Here is a 21,941-nt window from a genome sequence, read left to right on the forward strand (position 1 = left end):
GAGTGATACGAATTTGTGTTTCAGTAAGGTTGGCTTCTTAGCATTCATTGCCATGGTTATCAACTGTACTGCAGAAATTGAACTTAGATCACAGAGAATAGATGTTGTGGTGGCAGCTGCAGAGAAGTACTTTCTGTACAAGGTTTTATTGCAGAAGAGTTACAAAGTGTGTTGAGCGAAAGAGCCTTCCTCCCAGGCAGTCAGCCTGGAGTAGGATCAGTTAGGGTCAAAGTAGTGGAATGGGGTTGTGATTTTTATTTAAATGTTTTATTTTGATAAAATAGTGGTATATGGGTGTAGGGTTAGTTGGTGTTGCAATATTTTCCTTTCCCCCCAGTATGAAAATGTATGCACTCACTAACTGTAAGTTGCTCTGGATAAGAGCGTCTGCTAAATGACTAAAATGTAAATGTAATTTTTGTATCACAAAATGTAACGTGATCGACCACACACTCCCGCACAGTAGGTGGCGGCATGCACAAACAAATGTGCGAACGCCGTGATGTGTGTGTTGCTGCAGAATGATTATGATGGTTAGCTAGCTAGCTGAACGCCAGTCTTCTGCGGCTGTGAAGTGGTTTTGTTTGAGACCAAGCCAGCTAACTAGCTAGCTACCTCACTGGCCAACACCATACAAGATTATATGAAATTGCATTATTCAGGCTGGCGTCAAGCAAGTTAAAGGTGAGTAGCTATATCTGTCAGCCAGATACATTTATATCTAAGTTAGCAGGATACTGGCTGGCATACGCATGTGTTGAAATGTAATAGCTAGTCTGTCGTTAGGTAAGCTGCGTTTCACAAGACGAGATAAACCTATAACGTTAGTTTTGTTTTGACACTGTCGGCTACTATGGCTAGATAACTAACTAGTTAGTAATCTAATAATAGCGAGGAAGCTAGCCAATTGAAGGTATTTTATCAACATGCTACATTAGCTAGCTAGCTGTACAGCATCACTCTGACAACAGCGTGTTGTATTTTTAACGAGTGCGTTTAGCTAGCTAGCTAGCTAACGTTAACTGGCTAGTTGCTTTGTTAGCTAACTAGCTATCTTTTTGGGGGGCGGTACTGACTTGAACGCTACAATTATTAGCCAGCTATCCATTATCACGATGATGCTAACTAACGATAATCCTAATAGAGCTAGCTAATAAACAATAACAACATCTATTTATTTATCGAACAACTTGAACATAGTCATGTTGCTGAAAACAAGACTCGTGTCCCAGTTCATTTGCTAAATAAAGTTCTGACCCATATGGTTCTGCTCTTGTTTTTGTTTTTTCGGTCACCATGTTAGAGGGGGATGATGTACTGTCCTGTGAGGTTTGGTGTCGTTTTCTCATGTCAGCGTCATGTTGACACAAGTGGCTCTAGTCTGACTTTATAGCCCTATTTTACATCCAGCAGACAGTGTTCCCAGCCGGAGCCGGAACTAGTGGTTTGGTTTGGATCTCAGAAAGGCCCATCTGGTGTGCACAATGGGAGGGAGGCAGCTGTCCATGTTTTTCTGGAAGAGAGGCTGCGTTAGTGGCACTATGTAACAGGGGTGTATTCATTACGGAATTGCATAGATTTCTACGTCGGACAGAAATTAGGGTTTGAATCAGGAAAGTTTACTCTCTCAACCTCTACAAGCCAGAATGTTGAATACAATTATATTCACCTGAAGCATGCACAGAAGATACAAATACATGCACAAGACCCATGCATACTCGCCGAGCTCGTGCACGTGTTCACATGGTTCTGCGCATGCTTCAGGTGATATAAATCTGAATGCACTACCAGCGCTTTGAAAAGTTGATGTAATTATACTTTCTTGTGGATATATTGTCTCATTCTTACCGCCAAAAGGAACAACCACACAGACAACTGGTAAAGTACTTTGAAATATAATTTTATTCAACATTCCCCCGAGTGGCGCAGTGGTCTAAGGCACTGCATCGCAGTGCTAGCTGTGCCACTAGAGATCCTGGCTCGAATCCAGGCTCTGTCGTAGCCGGCCGCGACCGGGAGACCCATGGGGCGGCGCACAATTGGCCCAGCGTCGTCCAGGGTAGGGGAGGGAATGGCTGGCAGGGATGTAGCTCAGTTGGTAGAGCATGGCGTTTGCAACGCCAGGGTTGTGGGTTCGATTCCCACGGGGGGCCAGTATGAAAAAATAATGTATGCACTCACTAACTGTAAGTCGCTCTGGATAAGAGCGTCTGCTAAATGACTAAAATGTAAAATGTAATTCTGGCTTTTAGAGGTCATGAGAGGAAACTTTCCTGATTTTTTTTAAAATTTATGCTAATTTCTGCCTATGTATAATTCAATGCAATTCAACATGGTTTTCAGGCAAGATCCCTCCTTGTTTAGTTCCTTGTTTCCTTAAAAAAATTTTTTTGGCACAGAATCGCCGGAATGAATATGCCACTGGTCCTTGGTAATTTTGTGGTGTTTTGTCTTTGGAGGGGTCGTGACGGTAGGGCCTGGTCCATGCCTCAGGCCACCGGAAGGAAATGATACCCTACCTGTCCAGGGTCTGTGATTAAGGGGGTGGGGTTTTAAGGCTGCTCCTGACCTATCCCAATGATGGGGGATTTTCCCCCTTGGGGCCAAGCCTTTGTGGCTGAGTTTGCATGTTTCGGCATTCCTCGAGATTTCTGGTAGGTCCTCTCCCTGAAAACAGCAGTGAAAATGGTTAATGTCCCTTTGACCAACCCATTCTGATTTTATGTTGCCTTGTAACTCAATACTGAAATTACATTGTAGACACTAGTTACCTTCCAAAATGACATAGAATCGAAGTAGATGGATTTGATTGGGGAAGGGAAAGCATCAAGTTGCTGAAGTATGTGTGCATTAGGCTAGATTTGATTATGTCCTGTTAATATGACAATGTGTCTTCCATTTCGTTCCAGGTATTTGAGGAAAATATATGCAGTGGAACTCTCTAGGCTACACAACCACCTTCCTCATCAGCCTCTGGATCTCCTCAGTGTGTAAAAATGGATCCTTTGATAGTTGCCTGGCTGAAGGACTGATCTACACGCTGGACTTCAAAGATGGAGAGGAAACGCAGAAAGAAATGAAAAGAAGATCAGGCCGTGTGCAATGAGGGCATCTGTGAGCTCTGGACACGAACTGCTCTGTTGATGGATGATTGCCATATCAGCCATATTTTTGTCTTGTCATATGTTAAACAATTCCCCCTGGCTGCTAGGAGGCCTTCTCTGGGCTTGGAGGGATAAAGACTATATCTGATGGGTGGTGAACAGAAAAGGACAGCTTGGACCATGACCCTGGTGCCTATATGGCTCTCCCTACTAGTGGCCCTGCTATGTGGCAGGTTGCCTCTAGTGGGGACAGAGGGAGGAGGTGGGACCGCATTCACCTCCACCTCATCTCCCAACCCTGATGGGAACCACAGTTCCAACTGCTCAAGTCTCACTGTGAAGCTGGAGTTCTCCACCAAAGTAGTTGAACATGGTAAGTTCTGTTACTGTTGTCTATTAGTTTTTTTCTTGAGCTTTTACAAGAACACATTTAAAGCATGGTGAAAGTCTAAACAATGATTCAAACATACTGATTTAATGCATATTTCCTCTGTAAACCACAGTATGTTTGGGAGATTTTCAGGTCACACATTATTTGTTTAAGATGATTGCCATTTATGACATGCAAGTCAAGTGTATTTTTCTATTTTATGGTGTTTGTGTTCAATGAATTGCCACTCATTGACCACAGACCAACAACACAATGTGTGCCTGGCAGGATGATCACAGTCTACACGGCTGAAGATTCCAGGCTTGGCAGGCAAACTGTGTTGGCATATTCAATGGCTGTTGTCCCAGAGAGTACACAACCACCCCCCTCCCCTCCTTTCTCTTAAAGGTTCAGTCAGAGTAGTCTGTCTGGATGCTTGTCTTTGCAGCCCTGCTGTGGACTAGGCTGATGGAACACCATGCCAGAATATAACGTGATATTTATAGTCCCCTTAATATTGGCCTGCGACTGAATGTGCCCTTTGTGCCACAGCCCTATTTTTTTATGAATTCCTAGTGACCCGGTGAGAGCGGTGCATTGTGAAACATTTTTACATTTACATTTTAGTCATTTAGCAGACGCTCTTATCCAGAGCGACTTACAGTTAGTGAATACATATATATATATATATATATATATATATATATATATAAAAAAATTTTTTTTTTAAGTATACTGGCCCCCCATGGGAATCGAACCCACAACTCTGCCGTTGCAAACGCCATGCTCTATCAACTGAGCTACATCCCTGCCGGCCATTCCCTCCCCTACCCTGGACGACGCTGGGCCAATTGTGCACCGCCCATGAGTCTCCCGGTCGCGGCCGGCTGCGACAGAGCCTGGATTCGAACCAGGATCTCTAGTGGCACAGTTAGCACTGCGATGCAGTGCCTTAGACCACTGCGCCACTCAGGGTGAGAGGTCATCATGACAGAGTGGTGGGGCTAAGGGGTCAAGATTACTTGAAGGGCCTTGTGCAGAGTCAATAAGGGATTTATTTTGTGGTTTTATGTCTCTGCCGTGCCAACACATATATGCTAAATTCATGAAAGTTAAGCTAAATTTGTGCCACATGCAATTGTACACTGATGGCACAATGTAGCAACTGAAAGTTATTCAATATGGTGTGATTCTAGGCTTCCTGTTGTCATCCAAGACTGTTCTTATGGGCTTTTATTTAACTGTTTTGGTTATTTTCTTCTGCTCAATGGTTCATGATAATTCCCAATAACTATATGATCTAGTTAGTTGTTATACATTTTTTAATTTTCAGGGCTTTGTAGAAAAGTAATATCCCTATTGCAATGAAGATGGCAGAGGAACTGCTAATACAATGCTGCACTGTTGACTTGTAATCGGAGGGAAGTGCAGAGTTGAAGGGTACCAGCCCAGAGATGTCACTGGGTAATTTTTCTTCTTCTAGAGCAGTGATGGGCAGCTGGCGGGCCGCGGCCCCCCTTTGTAGCTCCGCGGATCAATTTCCAAAACCCCCCAAAATACTATGTTTTTTGGGGAGGGGACTCAGTCGGGTTACTGTAGAATACGCAAGATGCAATTTAGAAATTTGGATGTGCATCAGCAGGTTTTCTCTTATGTCAGTCACTGACGGTCACTTAATTAGCCCATGTCAGATTTTGTTGTTGCGATTGGTAAATTAGTCTAGCCAGCTATCTAAACTTGTAGTAATCATGGTTGAATTACAGACTGGGGCGCCCCCATTGATTTTGTAAAGGTGTCTGCATGCTTCCCAGCCGGAAGAGTTCGTGCATATATTATGACGACATTTTGTGACGTTTTTGCTAGTTTTTTTTGGCTGTTTGGGCACCCATTTTTTCTGGAGGCAAACCGAAGTTTGGAGCCGAAGTCTACGCCCCTTCGTCAGTGATTGGTCAACAGTAGGGATTCTTCAATAAAGTCTTTGTTGTCGTTACTTGTTTTCATGCAAATTTTTTCATTAAGAAATACTGCACCAAATATTTTTGTTAGATGTAAAATTGCGCCACTAAGATCTCCTCTGCAAAAACGTCAAAATTAATGGCAGATTTCTTGAGGTATCTTTGATTAATTATGACTATTTTGAGGAAGTGTATGCTGGCTACGGCATCTCAAAATGGACAAACAGTACTATTGCCGCTTTTTCCTCAAAAAGCATTGGTCTTTTAACACTAGAACCGCCTGGCCTTTCAGCCTATAAATACCCGCTAGAGAACGTTGTCGGGCGTTCCTTTAGCATATCCATTAGATGCATATCAACCCGCAAGGTGTAGCAAACCTAAGCACCAACGCTTGATAAATAGTACATAAACTATTATAAAGGATTAATTGCATGAAGAAATATTTGTGGAAATATATACATAAAAAAAAATAACCAATAGTTATTTGTTTAAATAGTCAAGGATATGTTTTGTATAATTCTACAAAGTCCTAGAAAAAACGTAGGCCAATATTAGTTTCCCTTAAAATAAAAACATTACAGTGTAATCATTTGATCAACTTTATTTGTAGATTCGATTAGTAGTAGTTGCATTAAACTTGCTTTAAAAATGCAACAGTTTCTCTACGGGGGGCCCAAAAGGCTAGGGCTGGCTCTGACTGCATGTGTGGGTACACAGCCCCGCCAGCCACTGCGGCCACTCATGGTTTGTAGCCCCCGGCCCCATCAAAGTTGCTCATCCATGTTCTAGAGATGAGAATATTACAGTGACTGCAATGGCAATCCCTGAGATTTTTGGACAACTAAAACGAATGGAGCCATTACAGCTTTACCTATATCGCTCTCCCCAAATGGCAATGCCACATATAAATCTGTCGACATTGGAATCTCCCACAGCCGGAAGCACAATTGCCATGCAGATACTTAACGATTACCATGTTCTCTCCTATTTCTCCAGAGTACATTGTGGCGTTTAATGGCTACTTTACAGCCAAGGCACGCAGCCACTTCATCAGCAGTGCTCTGAAGAGCTCCGAGGCCCTGGACTGGCGCATTGTGCCCCGGAAGAACCCAGCCAGTGACTTCCCTAGTGACTTTGAGGTGGTGCAGATCCGCCAGGCCTCTCGCAGCAGCCTGCTCACCCTGGAGGACCACCCTTACATCAAGAGGGTCACGCCCCAGCGCAAGGTGTTCCGCACACTCAAGTATACACCCGACTGTGAGTCTCTATCTTCGCCTCTTATAGTCAAATATTTACACATGTTTTGCTCAGCCCCGCTTTCCTTGTTTTAACTGATCCACATATTTTGTGCTTTGTCTTCTAAACGGGTTGGTTGTTTAGCAACAAAACCGATGTATGCGCAACTATGGGGCAAAACAGACAGGGCTGGCTTAGATTGTAAACTATATTTCGCCTCCAATGTTTATTGAAAACATAAATAAAGTTGCTAAATAAGCACTTGTTGTCTCTCAAATACATCATTACAGTTGTTGGTTAGCTAGCCAGCAAATGTTAGCCTTATTAGCATAGACATGACATCAGTCAAAACACCTCAAAACAAGACATGGATCAAGAACAAGATCAAATGAGCTGAAACGAGCCACTTACGATTCACCACATGGCAGTTTCTTGTCATTGTTGCTCGCTATCAGACCATCCAGAACCATAACAACACACGTCCTTCTGCCCTTTGGAAGTGCGCATATCGTTTTTGTGAGGTTGTCAGCTAACCCGTATCTGGACCATCCCCATATCCCCCATACGTGTGTGTCATGTCGTATAGCTGCCCTTCAGTCATGTTTGAACACCCCCCAGTCTCTCCCCCTTGTAAACTCACCATGTTATTGTCCCTCACTTGAAACTGTTTCATTAAACTGTTTGATCTTGCACACGTCTACTCACAAATGATCCCATCCACACACTGACTGCTTTCAGTCAGTGTGTCTTTGTTGCAGTGCTCCAGGCAGTGCTCTGATATGTCCTTCTGTGTGTATGTGTGTGTCTGTGTTGTGTTTGGAAGCATTAAACGTTTAGTAGGGATCATATATCTTGCAACACATACCCCCTCAGCACTAACCAGCAGTAGGGCATCTCCAGACTGGTGGGGGGCTGGCAGAAAGGAAAGCTCTGTTTATTCCTGGGCGTTGGTAGAAACTTCTCTCTCTCAGGATGAAAGAGTGCTATGTCTGGGCACATTGGAGCCCCCCCTCCACCCCAGAGTCCTTCTCCCACCACCTAGTCTGCATCTCTAGTTCAGTTCCCACTCACCACCATAATGACCATGCTGCACTGCAAACCAACAGTACCAATCACTGCCACCAATTTAAACATGATCTAATTAACTTGATAGAAGGGAAGTGCACTCAATATCACAGTGCTTTCTTTGTGTGATGCGGAGTTGCTAAACCATTTGGTGGTAGTTAGTGATGTTTTATTCCATTTGACATTAATCAGACTAAAATTATCTGAATTTTACAGCTTGCCATCCCAGCTTCATTTGGAGGTGGTAATAAATATGATTGGCCATCACTATTGGAGTGACTGTAGGAGAATCACAGAGGGTAATAAATATACACTGAACAAAAATATAAATGCAACATGTAAAGTATTGGTCCCATGTTTCATGAGCTGAAATTAAAGATCCCAGAAATTGTACATACGCACAAAAAGCTTATTTCTCTTAAATTTTGTGCACAAATTTGTTTACATCCCTGTTAGTGAGCATTTCTCCATTGCCAAGATAATCCATCCACCTGACAGGTGTGGCATATCAAGAAGCTGATTAAACAGCATGACCATCACACAGGCATTCCTTGTGCTGGGGACAATAAAAGGCCACTCTAAAATGTGCAGTTTTGTCACAACTCAATGCCACAGATGTCTATGTTTTGAGGGTGTGTGCAATTGGCATTCTGACTGCAGGAATGTCCACCAGAGCTGTTGCCAGAGAATGTAATGTTAATTTCTCTACCATAAGCCGCCTCAACGTCGTTTTAGAGAATCTGGCTGTACGTCCAACTGGCCTCACAACCGCAGACCACGTGTAACCACACCAGCCCAGGACCTCCACATCCGGTCTGAGACCAGCCATCCGGACAGCTGATGAAACTGGGTTTGCACAACCGAAGAATTTCTGCACAAACTGTCAAAACTGTCTCGGGAATCTCATCTGCGTGCTCGTCGTCCTCACCAGGGTCTTGACCTGACTAGTTCGGCGTCGTAACTGACTTCAGTGGGCAAATGCTCACCTTCGTTGGCCATTGGCACACTGGAGAAGTGTGTTCTTCACGGTTGAATCCCGGTTTCAACTATACCGTGCAGATGGCAGACAGCGTGTATGGCGGTGTGTGGTTTGCTGATGTCAACATTGTGAACAGAGTGCACCATGGTGGGGTTATAATATGGGCAGGCATAAGCTACGGACAACGAACACAATAGCATTTTATCTATAGCAATTTGAATGCACAGATTTACCATGACGAGATGTTGAGGCCCATTGTTGTGCCATTCATCCGCCGCAATCACCTCATGTTTCAGCATGATAACGCACAGCCACATGTTGCAAGGATCTGTACACAATTCCTGGAAGCTGAAAATGGCCCAGTTCTTCCATGGCCTGCATACTCACCAGACATGTCACCTATTGAGCATGTTTGGGATGCTCTGGATCGACGTGTACGATAGCATGTTCCAGTTCCCGCCAATATCCAGCAACTTCGCACCGCCATTGAAGTGGGACAACATTCTACAGGCCACAATCAACAGCCTGATCAACTCTATGCGAAGGTAATGTCGCGCTGCATGAGGCAAATGGTGGGCACACTAGATACTGACTGGTTTTCTGATCCTCACCCCTACCTTTTTTTAAGGTATCTGTGACTAACAGATGCATATCTGTATTCCCAGTCATGTGAAATCCATAGATTAGGGCCTAATTTATTTCAATTGACTGATTTCCTTATATGAATTGTTGCATATTGTGTTTTATTTTTGTTCAGTGTAATTAGACTTCATAGAGGAGCCATCAGCAGCTCTGTCAGTGTCACTGAGCAGTAGCCAGTGAGAAGAGGACTGTTACTGCAGTAGGGCCATTTCACATGATTAGATCAGCGGTGCTTGTTAATTGCCCACCACCATCACCCCTCTCTTGACTCTGATTATTGTAGTGGTCTGGTCGCTGTTGAGTGAGCTATCTGCTTTTGAATCCAATCATGTTCAACAACCTCAGGTATTCTGCATGATAAAGTCAGTACAGTAGCTAATCATCATCCAGATTCAGTCAGAAATCACAATTTGGGGTATTCTGTAGCTTTTTGATTTGAAATTAGATAAAAGGAGATTGCTTCACTGGATACAGAATCAAGGTATTACCCATCACATTGGGAGCTATCCATCAATCTCAATATCGTGCATATACCAATAATGTTTAAGTCAATGTTTGTTTTGCGCTCCTGGGCTTTTCAGTGACGATTGTGTTTTTTGAAGATAATATTGTTCCTAATGTTTTCCTCTCTTGTCATCCCTTCCTTTCAGTGCCGGATCCTGGGGCAGCCTGCAACAACGACACCCGCTGGACCCAGAAGTGGCAGTCGTCCCGTCCGCTGCGCCGGACCAGCCTGTCTCTGGCCTCGGGCTTCTGGCACGCCACGGGCCGCCACTCCAGCCGGAGGCTCCTGAGGGCCATCCCCCGACACGTGGCCCAGATACTGCAGGCAGATGTCCTCTGGCAGATGGGATACACCGGTGAGGACAGATGGCAGGGGGCACTGTGTGTTTGTCTGGCTGTCTATTAGTGTGTAAACACTTGTGGGTTGTGTATGTTCCTGTGTTTACACTAACATGTCTGCTGTAGCCTACATACTTCTTGCTCGAGTACATTTACCTCCAGGCTGTTTCTAAATATCTGAATTCTTTGTGTGTAGGTTCTGGGGTGAAGGTGGCTGTTTTTGACACAGGACTCAGTGAGAAACATCCACATTTTAAGAATGTGAAGGAGAGAACCAACTGGACCAATGAAAAGACACTTGATGATGGTAAGATCATGGGCTGCTGACTGTACCCTTGTCTCTGGTAGTGCTTAGTGATGGGATCTGCTTTTGAGGAGGAATGGATGTCTATTTCTGCTACATTGCACTACACTACATTTGGTCTCTTTCTCTCTGCAGGGCTGGGTCATGGTACCTTTGTAGCAGGGGTCATTGCCAGCATGAGAGAGTGTCAGGGCTTTGCCCCTGACTCTGAGCTTCACATCTTCAGAGTGTTCACCAACAATCAGGTGTCATACACCTCTTGGTTCCTGGATGCCTTTAACTATGCCATTCTGAAGAAGATTGATGTCTTAAACCTCAGCATCGGTGGTCCAGACTTCATGGACCACCCATTTGTTGATAAGGTGATTTAAAAGAAGATGCCCAAAGCTGTTAAACGGATTAGATTTTCTTAATGTGTATCTCACTCTGAATTGATCAAAATGTGTTTTTGTGTGTGCCAGGTTTGGGAGCTGACTGCTAACAGGGTTATCATGGTCTCTGCCATTGGGAACGATGGGCCACTTTATGGGTATGTTCTGACCTTGGGAGGAGAAGTGACGGCTAAGAGGACATAATATTGATTGGTGCAAGATACTGATTAGTTTGAAAAACGATTATGAACAAAATATATGCAATGTATACGTTTTTATTGATGATACTTAATCCCTGTGTATCCTAGCACCCTCAACAACCCAGCGGATCAGATGGATGTGATTGGGGTCGGTGGGATAGATTTTGAGGACAACATTGCCAGGTTCTCCTCTCGGGGGATGACCACTTGGGTACGCCTCACTCACAACCCACAGCATAACCCTGAGTACCCTCTCACATGTCTATCTCAGTGTACTCTTACCTTTCCCAGTCAGAGTAAACTGAACTCTGTTCCCCAGCCTACGTGTTATCAGTCCCAGACTAGACATCTAACCCTGTGATCTGCAGCCCCCGTCTCTGCCATAGAAAAACACTGAGATAGAGAAATTAAATGTGCTCTGTGCTCAGACCGTGAAGCAAATGGCACTTTATAGCCTGCTTTATGTGGGACATATACTGTAAATGAGGAATGCAAACATTGTCTGATTGTCCCATGTTCTCCTCTTTCACTCTTTCTCCTATACTGCCTCTCTCCCACTCTTTATTCAACATGATTATGTCTTGTGTTTTAGGAGCTGCCTGGGGGGTATGGCAGAGTGAAGCCTGACATCGTGACTTATGGCTCTGGGGTGAGGGGCTCAGGGATGAAGGAGGGCTGCCGCTCACTCTCAGGGACTAGCGTAGCGTCACCTGTGGTGGCAGGAGCTGTGACCCTACTGGTGAGGTAAGTCATTTCAATGACTACCCTTACAGCTGCATCAGCGTTGTAAAAAAAAGTTATTCCATCAGTCAACTAAGCCATATGACACTGCTTTAGAAATGGAAGGCGCAAAGGACCCAGTTCTCAGGATGGCTATGCTGCCCTACCAAGCAAAAAGGCAGTAACTGCTCATTTGGTCAAAAATGAATTAATGTAATTTTTGCTACATTAAATACATGCTTAATCATGTGGACAAGTATCCTGCCTCGTTTTGTGTTACTGTGAAACCAAGGTAAATAAAAGCAATTTTTCTCAGTTCCACGCTATGAGCAGTTACTGCCTTTTTGCATGTCTCCTGAGTGGCGCAGTGGTCTAAGGCACTGCATCGCAGTGCTAACTGTGCCACTAGAGATCCTGGTTCGAATCCAGGCTCTGTCGCAGCCGGCCGCGACCGGGAGACTCATGGGCGGCGCACAATTGGCCCAGCGTCGTCCAGGGTAGGGGAGGGAATGGCCGGCAGGGATGTAGCTCAGTTGATAGAGCATGGCGTTTGCAACGCCAGGGTTGTGGGTTCGATTCCCACGGGGGGCCAGTATAAAAAAATATGTATTCACTAACTGTAAGTCGCTCTGGATAAGAGCGTCTGCTAAATGACTAAAATGTAAATGTAAATGTAAATGTTTTTGCTTGGTAAGGCAGTATGGAGGCGTAGTCTTTACATAACCAGCGGATGTGTAACTTTGAGAAAAGTGTTGTTGCTTGTTCTAACTCCACCACCCTTCCTGGCTGTCGACACCTCCCTTTTACCCAGGCCTCTCCCTCCCACATTATCTTATTTCACTTATTTCACTTCCTACACACACACACACACACACACATACACACTGGAGATAACAACACCGCTGTTCAAGATGTTATTCATGGTCTTAATCTCAGCCATATTTGCTTTGTGAGAGTTGCTGCTTTTTATCTGTGAGCAGAATAACTTCAGAACGTAAATTACACACCTGATACGGTCTGCCTCGGGTAAGTTATTTGCTGTCATGAGGATTGGCTGTTGCATGCCATACTGAAGCCATTATTACTTTAAGTGAAAAGCTGAGACCTGGCCAAAGTGTGAAAATTCTTCTGTAGTCTGCCAGCAGTTTACTGTCATTTTATGTTGAACAATAATTACCATTAAGACGTACATATCTCAATGGGTTGTCATACATCTTCTGTGTTCAAACATTAGCTAGCTTCAGCCCAGTAGCATTAAATAATCCAATTGATAAATTGGTCTAGTTCTGCAGTTTCTGAAAGAGACACCTTACTCAGCAGCATTTCTCTAAGAGACTGAAAACCTCATTTGCAGTGTTAGTGACAGACTAAGAGTCCGGAAGGGCTGATCAATTGCAACAACAGTCTTCTGGTTCAATATGCAGTTACAATTTAACGGCCAGACTGTCTGTGTGGACTCTTTGGGATAAATGAAACATCAATAGATATCCTTCACTTCAAAACAACAAGGACATAGACATTTAACAGAATCAATTGACACACTTTCACTTTCTCTCTACACTTTTTATGTAGACAGAGTCCAGACAGAGTTTAATCCAGACTTCTCACGTCTCTTACAAATTGGTTTATTGCACCTACAGTGGGGAAAAAAAGTATTTAGTCAGCCACCAATTGTGCAAGTTCTCCCACTTAAAAAGATGAGAGAGGCCTGTAATTTTCATCATAGGTACACGTCAACTATGACAGACAAATTGAGAAAAAAAAATCCAGAAAATCACATTGTAGGATTATTTATGAATTTATTTGCAAATTATGGTGGAAAATAAGAATTTGGTCACCTACAAACAAGCAAGATTTCTGACTCTCACAGACCTGTAACTTCTTCTTTAAGAGGCTCCTCTGTCCTCCACGCGTTACCTGTATTAATGGCACCTGTTTGAACTTGTTATCAGTATAAAAGACACCTGTCCACAACCTCAAACAGTCACACTCCAAACTCCACTATGGCCAAGACCAAAGAGCTGTCAAAGGACACCAGAAACAAAATTGTAGACCTGCACCAGGCTGGGAAGACTGAATCTGCAATAGGTAAGCAGCTTGGTTTGAAGAAATCAACTGTGGGAGCAATTATTAGGAAATGGAAGACATACAAGACCACTGATAATCTCCCTCGATCTGGGGCTCCACGCAAGATCTCACCCCGTGGGGTCAAAATGATCACAAGAACGGTGAGCAAAAATCCCAGAACCACACGGGGGGACCTAGTGAATGACCTGCAGAGAGCTGGGACCAAAGTAACAAAGCCTACCATCAGTAACACACTACGCCGCCAGGGACTCAAATCCTGCAGTGCCAGACGTGTCCCCCTGCTTAAGCCAGTACATGTCCAGGCCCGTCTGAAGTTTGCTAGAGTGCATTTGGATGGTCCAGAAGAGGATTGGGAGAATGTCATATGGTCAGATGAAACCAAAATATAACTTTTTGGTAAAAACTCAACTCGTCGTGTTTGGAGGACAAAGAATGCAGAGTTGCATCCAAAGAACACCATACCTTCAGTGAAGCATGGGGGTGGAAACATCATGCTTTGGGGCTGTTTTTCTGCAAAGGGACCAGGACGACTGATCCATGTAAAGGAAAGAATGAATGGGGACATGTATTGTGAGATTTTGAGTGAAAACCTCCTTCCATCAGCAAGGGCATTGAAGATGAAACGTGGCTGGGTCTTTCAGCATGACAATGATCCCAAACACACCGCCCGGGCAACGAAGGAGTGGCTTCGTAAGAAGCATTTCAAGGTCCTGGAGTGGCCTAGCCAGTCTCCAGATCTCAACCCAATAGAAAATCTTTGGATGGAGTTGAAAGTCCGTGTTGCCCAGCGACAGCCCCAAAACATCACTGCTCTAGAGGAGATCTGCATGGAGGAATGGGCCAAAATACCAGCAACAGTGTGTGAAAACCTTGTGAAGACTTACAGAAAACGTTTGACCTGTGTCATTGCCAACAAAGGGTATATAACAAAGTATTGAGAAACTTTTGTTATTGACCAAATACATATTTTCCACCATAATTTGCAAATAAATTCATTAATAATCCTACAATGTGATTTTCTGTATTTATTTTCTCGTTTTGTCTGTCATAGTTGACGTGTACCTATGATGAAAATTACAGGCGCCTCTCATCTTTTTAAGTGGGAGCACTTGCTCAATTGGTGGCTGACTAAATACTTTTTTCCCCCACTTTTTTCCCCCACCAAGACCTCTATACCAGGCGGTGTCAGAGGAAGGCCCTCAAAATTGTCAAAGACTCCAGCCACCCTAGTCATAGACTGTTCTCTCTGCTACCGCACGGCAAGCGGTACCGGAGTGCCAAGTCTAGGTCCAAAAGACTTCTCAACAGCTTCTACCCACAAGCCATAAGACTCCTGAACAGCTAATCATGGCTACCCGGACTATTTGCACTGCCCCCCCACCCCATCCTTTTTACGCTGCTGCTACTCTGTTAAGTATTTATGCATAGTCACTTTAACTCTACCCACATGTACATATTACCTCAACTAGCGCGGTGCCCCCGCACATTGACTCTGCACCGTTACCCCCTGTATATATAGCCTCCCTACTGTCACTTTATTTTACTTCTGCTCTTTGTTTTTCTCAACACTTTTTTTTTTTTTTGTTTTATTCTTACTTTTTTTGTTTAAAATAAACGCACTGTTGGTTAAGGGCTGTAAGTAAGCATTTCACTGTAATGTCTGCACTTGTTGTATTCGGCGCATGTGACCAATAAAATTTGATTTGATTTGATCTGTCTCTAAAACATCATCCCTCTCTTTTTCTCATAGCAAGCTATTGAGTCAGATGGTAGCGCTTGCTTCATATTTCCCATCTTTGTTGAAACATAATGCAAAGCTAATGTAACAGTTGTTAATCCACTTGTGTCTCTCCTACAGCACGGTGTTGAACAGAGAGCTTGTGAACCCAGCCAGTATGAAGCAGGCTCTGATCGCATCAGCACGGAGGCTCCCTGGAGTCAACATGTTTGAACAGGGCCACGGAAAACTGGACCTCATCAGAGCCTACCAGATCCTCAACAGCTACAAACCCCAGGCCAGGTACTACACACACTCTGCACGCTCATCATCATAACACACACTCTCACTTTACCTAGTTTTCACTTTACACTCAAGTCACATGTTAAATGTTCACTCTTTTTTTTAACTTTGAAAGGTTCTAGCAATGTCCAATAATCATCACTCTAACCTGATCTCATGTTGATTTGATCCTGTTTGTCTTTAGTCTCAGTCCCAGCTACATCGACCTGACTGAGTGCCCCTACATGTGGCCTTACTGCTCCCAGCCCATCTACTACGGTGGCATGCCCACCATCGTCAACGTCACCATCCTCAATGGCATGGGCGTGACTGGCAGGATTTTGGACAAGGTACTTTTATATAGAAGACTTTGAGTTTCATGTCAAAACATGAATGATATAAATTGATCTGACATGCTGTTTCTTTCTTGTGCTCTCCAGCCCATCTGGCAGCCTTACCTACCGCAGAATGGTGACCACATTGATGTGGCAGTCTCCTATTCGGCAGTCCTCTGGCCCTGGGCTGGATACCTGGCCGTCTCCATCTCTGTCGCCAAGAAAGCTGCATCATGGGACGGGATTGCCCAGGGTCATGTGATGGTGACCGTGGCCTCGCCTGCTGGGAATAATGTGAGTAACAACAAGGATTTGTTTCTCATAGTTACCATATCTCACCTTTCACTGTTTTTATGTGATTTCTGTAATATCACACTGACATCCTCTTATGTAGATTTGTAACCAGAGAGCATCATACAGTATTTTAAAGCTATATTTGGATACTACTGTTAGGGTTAGAGTTAGCAAGCATCCTTGCTGTGTCCTGGGTCAAAGGTCAATGTTCTGACCCTCATTGTTTTCTAATTCCTCAGTCTGAGGTGGGTGGGGAGATGACCTCTACGGTTAAACTGCCAGTCAAGGTGAAAATAGTGCCCACTCCTCCTCGTAGCAAGAGGGTTCTTTGGGACCAGTACCACAACCTGCGCTACCCGCCTGGCTACTTCCCTCGAGATAACCTGCGCATGAAGAATGACCCATTGGACTGGTGAGTTCTTTGGACAACTATTTACCTCAGAATCACTTTAGTTTTAAGAGAGAATATTAGGCTGTTTCAGGTGTACTGGCTGTTTGGGGTCAGTTTCCAGTGCAACTCTTAAAACATGCCATATCATAAGAGCAAGCAATACCTTTTTTCCCTTTACAGCCATTGTTTATTTTGTGATTTTTTGATGTTGGTTTTGTCTGAATCATTTGTAGGAATGGAGATCACATTCACACCAACTTCAGGGACATGTACCAGCACCTGAGGAGTATGGGTTATTTTGTGGAGGTCCTGGGTGCACCCATCACCTGCTTCGATGCTAGTCAATATGGTGAGAATATTTTTGCTCTCTTTGTCCATTGACTCTAATCTAAAAATGTTTTAGAGCAGGATATGGGAGAGCAGCACATAAATAAATGGCTTCTCACTCTGTCATTGCTTACAGCAACAATTCCAGTGGCTCTGCATGCATAGCAGAGCTTATTGTTTTTCTTTGTCTGGTCTCGGCTGACATTTCCTTTGTGTGTGTTTAGGGACATTCATGATGGTGGACAGTGAAGAGGAGTACTTTCCAGAGGAGATAACCAAGCTGCGGAGAGACATTGATAAGGGACTGTCTCTCATCGTCTTCAGTGACTGGTACAACACCTCTGTCATGAGGAAAGTCAAGTTCTACGATGAAAACACCAGGTAGGTATTATAACCCCACTGTGTAGCTCCTTTTATATCCCCCTCCTGATCCAAGTCCTCATTCAAACATCAATGGACAGATGGGGCATCATGCCGTGTGACAATAGGGGGAGGCGGCAGTCTTGAGGTTAGAGAAGTGGACCAGCAATCTGAGGGTTGCCGGTTGGAATCTCAGTGGGATTCGGCCACCTACTGCCGATGTTCCCTTGTGCAAGGAACTTAACCCTCTAAACTTCTCATTGGGTGCTGCCCTCTGCTCTAGCCTCTGCAACCTAATGTGTGTATGTGTGTTAGTGATGCGGGGGTTGACTCATAACCCGCAGTCCCTGCAGTTATAGTATTTCAACCACATAAAATATTCCCCTCAGGCAATGGTGGATGCCAGACACAGGGGGCGCCAACGTGCCAGCTCTGAATGACCTGATCTCTGTATGGGGGATGGCCTTCAGTGATGGGCTCTATGAGGGAGACTTCACCATGGCAGACCATGACAGTAAGAACACACTCTGACGCTCTTACACACCCTCATTCACTCGCTGTCTCACATTTTTAAATACATTGTGTGTAAATCTAGAAATTAATCAAATTAGATGGATTCAATGTGTCATGTTTAAACTCTTCTATCTCTAGTGTACTATGCATCAGGCTGCAGTATTGCAAAGTTTCCAGAGGATGGGATTGTGATTGCCAAGACCCTAAAGGATCAAGGTACAGAAAACACTCACTGCCACAACACACCTGGCAGCTGTTACCATGGGGATGTTGCTGAATATTCTCATCCCCCCCTCTCAGGGTTGGAGGTCTTGAAGCAGGAGACTGCGGTTGTGGAGGGCGTTCCCATACTGGGAATGTACCAAACACCATCTGACGGGGGAGGTCGGATAGCCCTTTACGGAGACTCAAACTGTATAGATGACAGTCACAGGCAGAAAGGTAGATAATCCACCTGCAGTTTCCCATGTTCTCTATAAAACTGTTACTGATATAAAGGTTTGAACTCCTCTTCAGTGATCAGTTAGTATCTAGTTTTGACCATTGATGTGTGTTCCCTCCATAGACTGTTTCTGGCTGCTGGATGCTCTTCTGCAGTACACCTCCTACAGCATGACTCCTCCCAGCCTCATCCACTCCAACAGCAGGGTGACTCCTCCCACTGGCACTGACCGTCCCTTGCCAGAGAGACTGGAGGGTAAGACTAACACTAAAGCCTCAGTGCTTCAGCTTTAAAACTAAATTTCTATGATGGCTAAGTACCTTTATTCCTCTCTTCCACAGGTAATCACCTATATCGATACTCAAAGGTATTAGAAGCTCACTTGGGAGACCCAAAGCCCCGCCCACTCCCTGCCTGCCCTCACCTGTCATGGTCCAAGCCACAGCCACTCAACGAGACGGCACCCAGGTGTGTGCCAAATCACCTGTCAAAGTCCCTAACCCCTGTAGTATTAATTTCCGTCTCCTGACTTTCCTCTCATTCTCTATCAAACAGATGGGGAGATTATGTTGAATAATACCACTCTTTCTTAACTGGTAATTTCCTCAATAATGTTTAATCATGTATTTGTGCTCTACCTGGTTCTATTTGTTAATAGTAACCTATGGAAGCACCAGAAGCTGCTATCTATTGACATGGACAAAGTGGTGCTGCCTAACGTCAGAAACTATAGACCCCAGGTCCGGCCTCTGTCCCCTGGGGAGAGTGGAGCCTGGGACATCCCTGGAGGTGAGAATATATACCAAGCAGAATTATCACTGACTCCAAATCACCTTACTGACTCAGTTTGTTTAAAGGGGCAGTGCAGTTAAAAAGGTGATTTTCTCATTTTTTTAATGCTATTTCCACACTGAGGTTGAAATAATACTCTGAAATTGTGAATATGATTGTCCTTTTTTTGTAAGAGCTGTTTGAAGAAAATGCCTGGAATTTTTTGGGGGTCATTTAGCAGACGCTCTTATCCAGAGCGACTTACAGTTAGTGCATACATTTTTTTAAATATATATTTTTTCATACTGGCCCCCCGTGGGAAACGAACCCACCACCCTGGCGTTGCAAGTGCCATGCTCTACCAACTGAGCTACACAGCCTGTTCAGGTGGGATGGAGTTTTTAGTCCAGATCATGACATCACAATCGGATCTGATTATTCTGACCTGATTATTCTGACCAATGACCAGTTGTCTTTTATTTGCATATGTATCCTCCTACTTTGAAGGGATAATAGGGGTAGGCAGTCTACCAGTGGTTCCCAACCTTTTTTGGTTACATTTTACATTTTAGTCATTTAGCAGACGCTCTTATCCAGAGCAACTTACAGATAGTGAGTGCATACATTTTTTTTTTTCATACTGGTCCCCCGTGGGAAACGAACCCACAACCCTGGCGTTGCAAACGGCATGCTCTACCAACTGAGCTACACATTACTGTACCACCAACTGAATTTTGCTCTGCCCCGAGTACCCCTGAAGTACCCAATCATGTGCATTTTACCAGTAGGCCTATGGTCTCATGAGTCTTCTCAAGTACCCACTGCAGATAGGCCAAGTAACCCCAGGGGTCCTAGTACCTCTGGTTGGGAACAACTGAGACAATCCTATCCACCAATCAGGGCTGTGTATGTAAATATATTTAAATATAAAAACTAGGCTCAGGGAAATAAATGATAACAAATATATTTGCAGTTATTGTCATGAAATAAACACAGTAATTTATTAGACATACAGTGATTAAAATGTTTTAATTAAAAAGACTGCACGGGGGCTAAAATGCACACATAAACAGTTAAAATATCTGAGGTCTGTTTCTTCAGTCTTGTCACTGTTAATCATTTTTGACAATCATCATGTACTGCGTGATGACGCCTCTGTGTGACTGACACGCCTGTCCTCTCCCCAGGTATAATGCCAGGCCGCTACAACCAGGAAGTGGGCCAGACCATCCCCATGTTTGCCTTCCTGGGAGCCATGGTTGTGCTGTCCTTCTTTGTGGTGCAGCTCACCAAATCCAAGAACAAGCCCAAACGACGGAAACCCAGAGTCAAACGTCCAACGTACCTCCAGCAGCAACAGCAGCAACAACTGGCACCAACAGGCAAGAACCCTACAGTGTGAGGCTGCCTTCCCAACCACCACAGACTATTGGGTCACAGCACACAAGGCCCAGAACTCTGGAAGACAAGCCTCCCCTGAGGTGTTTACTGCATGTGTGCTTCTGCCTTTGAGTTGGGGTTGTTAGATGGCTGATTAATGAGCAGTGTTTGTCTGACTTTGAAATATGCAGCCCACAAAACAGACAAGGATGTTTCCCACAGGACCTCGCCTCTTTAGCCTCCACTCTTCAAAAGAGCTTTTCATTCCACCGACCAAATGGAGTTTGAATGAAACGTGTCTGTCCACTTTTTGTATTTATTGAATCTGTGCGTCATCCCCTGATTGGTTTCATCTTCCGCAAGGTCTTTTAAAGTCAGATTAGATGAACTGTACTGAAAACAAATTCTGATGTTTTGAGATCCTTATTTGGAACTTGCTTTTTTCTCTTTATGTTCAGGTGATTATGGGTTTCTTAATTTGTTCATTCTTTGTTTTAATATTTTATATAATGAGCTCTGGTGAGGCATTCTGTTAAAATCCATCATCAACTGTCATTGGCAAACTTTTTCAAATATAGGCCGTCATTGTAAATAAGAATTTGTTCTTAACTGACTTGCCTAGTTTAATAAAGGTTAAATAAAAAAATAAAACAAAGCCGTAAGCCTTGGGTCCCTTGTTTAGTACTGCAATGTGTGCCATTCAAAAAATACACAGATTTCTCCATACTCTTCTAATGTAATTAATCTGTTAAAGTATGTTGCGGAAAGCCACGACATGCAAGACCATATCTCTACATTTAGCAGACATTGTCAGGCCTTCGAAAGTGTTCTAATGTCGAGATGATCCACGCCATATGTCTATCTACTGCCTCCACCCCAAATTAATGGGAAAGATAGACGCCATCTAATTTCATCTTTTCAGATGCTGCCTATCTTTCCCATTCATTTGGGATTGAGCCATGTAGCAGGGTGACTAGATCTACTGCAGCATACAACAGATGGCTATGGGCAGGGACTTAGCTTCACACTTGAGACCTAAAAATGTCAAACTTTTTGGAGTAAACTATCACATATGTGGCAACTGAAGATTTATTTGGGATGCCGTTGTTGATGAAAATGTTATACAGCTAAAACACAGGATTAAAGGCCTTGTCATGATCTAGCAGCACGAGTGAGTGGTGTACAAACTCACCTGATAAAATAGCTGTCTTCTAAAGTGGGAATATTCTTGATCATATCAGATATTATACTT

At 44.0% G+C, this 21,941-nt stretch overlaps 1 protein-coding gene across 2 annotated transcripts; it reads left to right on the forward strand.

The window, feature by feature from the left end:
- Positions 1–537: 537 nt before the first annotated feature.
- Positions 538–21,315, forward strand: LOC121576639 (membrane-bound transcription factor site-1 protease). 2 transcript variants are annotated; one of them, XM_041889945.1, is made up of 22 exons: positions 538–684; positions 2,910–3,477; positions 6,426–6,686; positions 10,002–10,211; positions 10,391–10,501; positions 10,634–10,860; positions 10,960–11,027; positions 11,178–11,280; positions 11,662–11,813; positions 15,736–15,897; positions 16,082–16,226; positions 16,317–16,505; positions 16,745–16,917; positions 17,130–17,245; positions 17,448–17,604; positions 17,973–18,097; positions 18,235–18,312; positions 18,397–18,537; positions 18,662–18,793; positions 18,880–19,006; positions 19,197–19,327; positions 20,497–21,315. In XM_041889945.1, exons 2-22 carry the CDS (start codon positions 3,252–3,254, stop codon positions 20,709–20,711), a joined length of 3,249 nt encoding a protein of 1,082 aa, XP_041745879.1. In that variant the 5' UTR covers positions 538–684; positions 2,910–3,251; the 3' UTR covers positions 20,712–21,315. The 2 variants fall into 2 exon arrangements, with proteins under 2 accessions (XP_041745879.1, XP_041745880.1); XM_041889946.1 differs by lacking the exon at positions 538–684 and adding an exon at positions 2,638–2,654.
- The last annotated feature ends 626 nt before the right edge of the window (positions 21,316–21,941 follow it).

The sequence above is a fragment of the Coregonus clupeaformis genome, chromosome 11 (genome assembly GCF_020615455.1).
Source record: "Coregonus clupeaformis isolate EN_2021a chromosome 11, ASM2061545v1, whole genome shotgun sequence".
Classification (NCBI taxonomy): Eukaryota; Metazoa; Chordata; class Actinopteri; order Salmoniformes; family Salmonidae; genus Coregonus; species Coregonus clupeaformis.